This window comes from Megalobrama amblycephala, linkage group LG12 (assembly GCF_018812025.1).
Source record: "Megalobrama amblycephala isolate DHTTF-2021 linkage group LG12, ASM1881202v1, whole genome shotgun sequence".
Taxonomy (NCBI): domain Eukaryota; kingdom Metazoa; phylum Chordata; class Actinopteri; order Cypriniformes; family Xenocyprididae; genus Megalobrama; species Megalobrama amblycephala.
This window is the reverse complement of record NC_063055.1, coordinates 9527501-9535588: the sequence shown is the minus strand read 5'-3', so window position 1 is coordinate 9535588 and position 8088 is coordinate 9527501. Positions and strand designations below refer to the sequence as shown.

At 39.5% G+C, this 8088-nt stretch overlaps 1 protein-coding gene across 1 annotated transcript in view; it reads left to right on the top strand.

Moving 5' to 3' along the window:
* The first annotated feature begins 1206 nt into the window (after nucleotides 1-1206).
* Nucleotides 1207-8088, top strand: part of def6a (DEF6 guanine nucleotide exchange factor a) — a 15697-nt gene continuing 8815 nt past the window's right edge. The window contains exons 1-3 of the mRNA XM_048211445.1: nucleotides 1207-1601; nucleotides 4069-4209; nucleotides 4504-4683. Coding sequence (XP_048067402.1) covers nucleotides 1506-1601; nucleotides 4069-4209; nucleotides 4504-4683 — 417 coding nt within the window. The 5' untranslated portion in view covers nucleotides 1207-1505. The remainder of the gene's footprint in view (nucleotides 1602-4068; nucleotides 4210-4503; nucleotides 4684-8088) is intronic.

Genomic DNA, 8088 nt, shown 5'->3' with positions numbered 1-8088 from the left:
AAACATGAAAACGACTATAACCATGCAACCGTTAGTCCGATTGACTTAAAAAATTGGCATGCAGTGTCTTGGTCCAAGGGGCATGATAGTCTATGAGGACACTGGCGTATCTCGAAAAACATGGCCGCCGTTGGCCAATGAATTTTGAGCTCCTATTAGACAAGGTTAACGGAGGCCGGTCGGAACTAAACTCGGTATGGGTCATCAGCATGATGCCCTGAAGGAGCCTGAGAAGTTTCGAACCAGCACCACCTAGTGGTAAAATTACATTTTCAAATGCTTATAACTTTGGGTGTGGTTTGCTTATTTTCCTGGGGGTCATGTCCTTAGACTCCTGAATCCTTGTCGAGTCCAACGATACCAAACATGCTAGGTTTCGGCTTATGGTTTGTGCAATGTTGTGATTTAGTGCTTAAAAACTTTTTTTGAATATCTTCGAAACTGTTAATCCAATCAAGACGAAACCACCTTTGGAATCTCGAAATCATAGTTCATTAACTAAACTCTAATGCCCAAATGTCAAAATTTTGATAGGAAGTGACAAAAAAAATAAAATCAAAGTTGCTCATGGGTCATTTTTTATGCTCTCATATATATATATATATATATATATATATATATATATATATATATAGTGGCGCTATAACTGTCAAAAAACCTTTAAAACTTTTTCCTTTAGTAAATTGCCTGTGTTGGTTGTAAATGATCTTTTCTGTCTATGATCTAAGTGCTTACATGCTTGATAAAAAAAATCGAATACCTTTTTATGTGCTTAAAAGTCTTAAAGTGCTTGAACCCCAGTATTTGCTGCTCGCAGCTATATTTTTATTTTGTTTTTCTGTTGATTTTGAGGTGAAATAACTTGACTGGTATCATTATTTTCACCTAGAAAGTTTTTTTTATATATATTATTATGAATAAAGTTTCTGACTGAGGGTTTTTAGAGCTCAGAAGTTGCAAGATAACAGCTTTCACTTAGGGCTTAATCAAATTCAGAACCATTTCTCTATCTAAGAGTGTAATTTATTTTTGTATTCTCTCTTTTTTTTTTGTTCCCCTTTTTTTTCTTTTTTTTAATAATGAATTTTAGAAGAGTTAGTTACTTGGCATCATAGGGCCAGATGGGTGCTTCTTCTTTCGGTGCTTATAAATAGACTCAGAGATGAACTGTATATTGACTTAGAAAGGGGATTTGGCTCTTTGTTAGTTGCGAGATCTAAAATGAGTTTGACGCGACTTGCACCATAGCAAGTGCCATTTCTGTATGAGAAAGTACTTTATACTCAATTATTTTTGTTTTTGTTTTGATGACTTCTATTCTGTTCAAATCAAAACATTTGATGAACTTTATTCCTTTTTGATTGAGTTTTGGCCCAGCAGGGGGTGTCATTTGCCAGATGGAGGATGCACACTTGTGCAGTGGGTGTGGGTGGCCTTGAACGACAGAGCGAGAAAAAGAGAAGGCAGTGAAAAAAGGAAAAACGGAGAGTAAAATTGCTGCAGTCATGGACTTGCGCTCAGAACTGCTCAAGTCCATTTGGTACGCTTTCACCGCTCTAGATGTGGAGAAGAGTGGAAAGGTGTCCAAGTCACAACTAAAGGTGAGCTGCAAATCCATTAATGCACTACGATTAAACTTTAGGATGCTGAAAAAATGGGGATCCATACGGCTCTCAGATCTCAAGGTCTTAAAAATGTATTCCTTGATCTGAAAGAGAGAAAAAGGATCAATGAAGTACTTGAAATTATTTTTTCCTTCCTGCGTTTTGCTTAAAATATGCCATTCACTTGCTTTAAGTACTTGCGATGTGTTTCCTGTGTGAGCAAATCATCATATGCCACATGGTCTATAGTGAACTTACTGAATATCTGGGTCAGAGGTTTTCATTTACAAATGCCCATTTATAAAACCAGCCTACCTTAAGAGGTCTGTGCATTCATAGATTTAAATATAATTTTTATGGAAATGCAAAAATTTTATTTTTTTTCCCTGCATTTTAAAGGGCAACTTTTGCCTGATCTCATAGGGTTTGTGGTTTCACTCTGGTGCTTTCTTTAGTTTTGCAAAATTGTGTATTCATCAAGCATATTGTGCTGCAGTAAACCTTGTTATGTTTGTACAGACTCCTTCGCATGGATGTACAAATTGTTGCTTAAGTTTAGTCTCATGATTAGGTTTAGTCCAGTCCATATCTCCAGATGACCAGCATAGGATGACCAGCATAGGGCATCTCTGACCATGGGGCATTGTGGGTCTGAAGTGGTAAATGGGCTCAAACTGATCAATTTTGAATCTTCAGCTTTGAGAACGGTGGTCACCGGATGTGTGCTGTAAGATCAGACTCTGCTCGAACAACTCATTTCTAGTCCACACTGTCATCTCTGTCATTTTCAAAGAAACATTTAGAGAAGTTCCTGAGCAAAGTTAGAGAAGTAATGCAATGTAGCCCTGCTGTTGCCGGAAGGGTTTAGTGATGCTTTGGAATCTAACAGAAATTATTTGTTTCAAAATCTTGCCTGTTGTTGTCTCTGGTAGTTCTTAAAGGGGTCCTTGATTATGATTTCACTTTTTAAACTTTAATTAGTGTGTAATGTTGCTATCTGAGCATAAACAACATCCGCAAAGTTATGATGCTCAGTGCAAAGGGAGATATTTTCTTTTACAGAAATTGCTTTTTAAGGTCTACAACAAATGGCTGGTAGGGACTACAACAAGCTTCTTCCCGGGCTGGTGACATCACAAACCCCAAAATTTACATAAACCCTGCCCCGTGAACACGCAACAAAGGGGTTGAGGCCATGTTGGGCTGCTGTAGAGGAAGAGTTGTTGTAGTAGAGTGTTGTTGCCATGCTGTTATTTTATGCTAGACTGCTTCACAAACGAGGGTCAATTCAACATTGGATTTGCACAAAAGATTAACCTGACGGCACATGCTAGTCGATGAGTTGAATCAACTCCACAGCAACTACATAAATTTATCCACTAACCATTCAGAAATGTCCAGTTGCATTCTAAAAGTTGTAACTTCTTCCTGAGTCTCTCCATCAGTGTCCAACTCCGGTTTGAACAATGTAAAGCCGCCTTTCCACTGCACACGACATTCGCATCCGATTGTCGCATTTCGCCCCCTAGCGGCAGTCGCATGGAACTTTGAAATTGGTAGTGAAGCAACCGTTACCCTCGGCTTATTCCAACCCAGCAACCACCATGGTAAACTGAACGATTTTAATGAATGTAACGTTAATGCATGTATGAATATATCCATACAAAGCAAATGACCCTCAATACATCTGAAATAAAACCAAACTAGTAGATTTTATAGAGCTTCAACGTAAAAAATGATTTAATAATCATAAAATATCTTTTTTGTTTTACATAATTATTGATAACCACCATTTTAAAGAAATAGTGTTTATATAATAACGTTAAAGTGTTAAAATATTGGTAATTCTAACTTCGTGCTCATCGTTTTGACTAGAATACATCATATCCGGTCGGCCGGTCGCATACGGTCTAGCCGCAGAAGTTCAAATATTTCAACGCATCCGAAGCTCAAATCGGATCCGAAATTTCCGCATTCGCATATGATCGGAACTCCACGCAGCCCCCGTACTACTCGGTACTACTCTCCATTGGAAATGAATGACTTCCGGTCCAACGGCTGTCGTTTGTCGTGTGCAGTGGAAAGGTGGCTAAGGCTGGACTGATAATCGTCGTTTTGGCTACGTGAGATTCTCCAGCTTTGTTGTTGTTGTGCAACCTAAGCGTTTGCTGTTAAAGCTCCGCCCTCTTCTGGAATGCTGGCTGGGAGCAGCAGCTCATTTGCATTTAAAGGGACACGCACAAAAATGGCGTGATTTTGCTCACAAATTTGACAAGCTATAATACATTATCTGTGGGGTATTTTGAGCTGAAACTTCTGTGGACACCAGAGACTTATATTACATCTTGTGAAAAGGGGCATAATAGGTCCCCTTTAAAGTACCAGTGAAATCCCCTGTAATGTTTTGTGTATATATGACAATTGGCAAATGTCGTCGTTTAACATGTGTGCTGTTGCTCTGCAGGTCTTGTCTCATAATCTTTACACAGTTCTGGGTATCCCGCATGATCCGGCGGCTCTCGAGGAGCACTTCAGAGACGATGACGACGGTCCAGTGTCCAGCCAGGGATACATGCCCTACCTCAACAAATACATCCTGGACAAGGTACACAGCCTTGCCACATTCTCATACACTGTAGTAGCTATTTTGCTTTTAGACACAGGCTTTTTTATGTCATACTGTGCAAGACAATATGTCTATGAAGGTATATCTGTTCCTCCAGTACTCTGAATCAGTGCATTTTCCACTTTTTTTTTTTTTTGTTTATGTTGTGCTGGCCAATATGGCAGTCATCATAAACTCAGCCTGACATCAATGATTTATCATTTAAGATTCTTGCATTTCTTGATTCTGTAGCATGATAGTTTCTGACTTGAGAGTTTGTCTCCTCTCTGTAAGGTGGTGGAAGGCACATTTGTCAAAGAAAATGTGGATGAGCTCTGCTGGACTCTTACTGCCAAGAAGAACTATAGACCTGAGGGAAAGAGCATTTTACCTGGAAAAGACGCCTTCCGGCTCTGGTGTCTGTTCATATTTCTCTCAGAGGACAGATATCCACTGGTCATTATCCCTGATGAGGTGAGATTCATGTAAGATAACTTAATGCGTCTCAGAACCTAAAATGAACATCTTATTTGTCATTTAGATGAATTTTTAGAAGCTAATAATCCCATCAGTACGCAATTTTGCTATGCAGCACTTGATGTTTATTTACCTGGAAGGTTTGTTAAAAAGTGGCTCCAAATATTATTGGGCACTTAACCCACACTTAAAGTGATCCTGAATTGACAGTTCCTGTCTTTTTATGAAATATTGCTGTATTTATTATAAATTATGTATCTATGCACATCATTTTTTTTAAATTATGCGCCCTTAGTAATCTTTAATCAAAATGACTTACCCTCCCTCTTGCAGTGACATCTCATCTCTTCTATGATGACTTGTTCACTGGATTGAGGGCGGGACAACCTGTCAGTCACATGAGATCGACCAATAGCAAACCACAACCATCCAACAATCCAATCAATTTCCGATTGACAAAATCAAGTCCCTCCCTCATTTTTCCCTTGATTTTCTCGGATATACGTCACAATATGGAAGAAAAAAATATTGCAACGTGTGTTTCATGCCGATTTTTAAAAATGTATATATTGCATTTGATAAAATATCGAATCAAGTGGCATTTGTCTTAAAGATAAGGAAGTTTGCTGGGTTTCAAAAGATAAAACAACAGATATATTGTTCAAAATGAAGACCAAAAATATTTAGACACTTAATGGTTATCAGACATTAATGGATCTTGTTAATAGTTAAAGCTGCTGTAGGTAACTTTTGTAAAAAAATCTTTTTTAAATATTTGTTAAACCTGACATTATGTCCTGACAGTAGAATATGAGAGATAATCTGTGAAAAAATCAAGCTCCTCTGGCTCCTCCCAGTGGTCCTATTGCCATTTGCAGAAATACACCGCTCCCGGTAAGAAACAACCAATCAGAGCCAGGAGGAGTGTCTTAGCAGTGTCAATCAATCAAGCTCGCGTGCGCGCTGATCACTCCTCTCATGCACAGTGTACAGGCGTCAAATTCAAGATTACCGGTGTGCCGCAGCTTTGCTTATGGCGAAATAAAACGATGTTATATGCAAAGGACCACCCTGAAATCTACAAGTAACCACGCCATACATAATTTGTCAGTCCTGTTTTGAAATTATCTTAGTTGTGTAGTTCTTAAAAAATTAAACAAATCAAGCAGGGATACTTACTTGTCAAGCAGAAATGTGGCTGACTCTGCATCGGGTTTTAATCCGTTCAGGACACGTAGCTCCCTCCACCTCGGAAAAGCCGCACCGATATTTACCCTCGTTTTATTTCGGGCTCTATCTAATTCTTTCTTTTTGGCTTTTTTATCATCGTCATCTGTCTTTTTCCGTTTACCCGTCTTTATTTTATGAGCAGGTGCCACTCGAGGAATGGCAGTTTGGATTGTTTTTCCGCCCTAAGCAAAGCTGCGGCACACCGGTAATCTTGAAGCCTGTATGCGCTGGCGCTGTGCATGGGAGGGGTGAGATCAGCGCGCACGCGGGCTTGATTGATTGACACTGCTAAGACACTCCTCCTGGCTCTGATTGGTTGTTTCTTACCGGGAGCGGTGTATTTCTGCAAATGGCAATAGGACCACTGGGAGGAGCTAGAGGAGCTTGATTTTTTCACAGATTATCTGTCTCATATTCTACTGTCAGGACATAATGTCAGGTTTAACAAATATGTAAAAAAAATTTTTTTTACAAAAGTTACCTACAGCAGCTTTAATGTGTTGAACTTCACCAGTGGTTATTCTAAGAACTGACTTCGGGCCCTATTTTAACGATCTAAACGCAAAGTGTAAAGCGCACGGCGCAGGTGCACTCAGGGCGTGTCCAAATCCACTTTTGCTATTTTAACGACGGAAAAACGGTCCGTGCGCCGGAGCGCATTTTTGAAATGGGTTGTCCCTATTCTCTTAATGAGTAATGGGCGTAACGTTCAATAAACCAATCAGAGTGTCATCTCCCATTCCCTTTAAGAGCGAGATGCGCTCGCGCCATGGCGGATGCTATTTACATGGCTACACGCGATGAGCGGTTAATATATATGTGTGTGTATTGGCCATGTTCAATTAATTAGCCAATTTCGGATTGCTATTTACATGGCGTACACGCGATGAGTCAGTTAATAAGCAAATATATGGACGCGCCCAGAGGCGCAGTTTCTACCAACGCGCTCTAACAACAAAATATTGCCCAATTGCAGGGGCGTAGCAGCCATTTTAAAAGTGGGGGGACAGCTGTATGGTGATGTGACCCAAAGCTGATGTTCATAATAATAAATTCTAAATAGAATACCAATTGGCATTTTACAGCACCCCAGTGGCAATTTTGGGAACATGCCGTGATAGCTTACAGGAACCTATTTTTGTGAAATCATCCTCAAAATTTAAAAATACTGCAGGACTTTGAGACCAATGTGAGACCATCTATACTTTATTTAGATAAAGATATTTTATGATATTTAAAATATTCTCTGCATTCAATAATAAAATGCCTTAAACTGGAAATTCAGTGTTTATCTTGTCATTATAAATTACTCTATTCTCCTATTTGATACTGTTCAGTGCTTTGACACAATCTGTAATAAAAGCACTATATAAATAAAGGTGATTGATGGTTGACTTTTGTTTTAAGGAATTAAATTGATGTGTAATTCCAATGACTATTCATCATTACATTTTTATATTTATGTAGCCTACACAATAATATTCTTTTACACTGTAATCCTTTTGTTTTTAATATTTGGCATGTTTGTGTGATGCGCATCCCTGTGTGTAATAAGCAAAGTCAACGCTCACAAGAGATTTGTGGACGCGCCCAGAGGCTGTGATTGGCTGAATGTTAGTTTCTACCAACGCGCTCTAACAACAAAATACGTGTCCCCCCCGTCCCCCCGGTTGCTACGCCCCTGCCCAATTGACTTTAGACTTTAGACCAGGTTTGAGTTGGTCTATGGCGCAGTCTATTTTCAGCTCCTTAAAATAACAATGCGCGGGCAATGCGCCTGAACACACCTCTTTTTTAGACCAGCACGCCCATGGGCGCACTAACTGGCGCAAATGCATTTACTAATTTAAGGACGTGGCGCTGAACGGGAAAACGCGAACGGCGCCGGACGCAAATTAGCAAACACACTTGCGCTGCGCCTTGCGTCGCATTGCGCCGGGTGTATTATAGGGCCCTTCATGTGGACCAATGCCTCAGAAATGTGAAATTGGTTCTGAGAAAAGCTCTAACATCATTTATTTGCTTATTCCAACTGTCTGCAATGACATTCACAAATTTTTAAGTGTGATTTACAAATACACCTAAAAATACTTTTAAGGCTACTGTATTACTCCTATTAAAACTAGAATATGCGTGTGTCTCAATCAGCTCCCTAGTTCAGTAGTCAGGGCA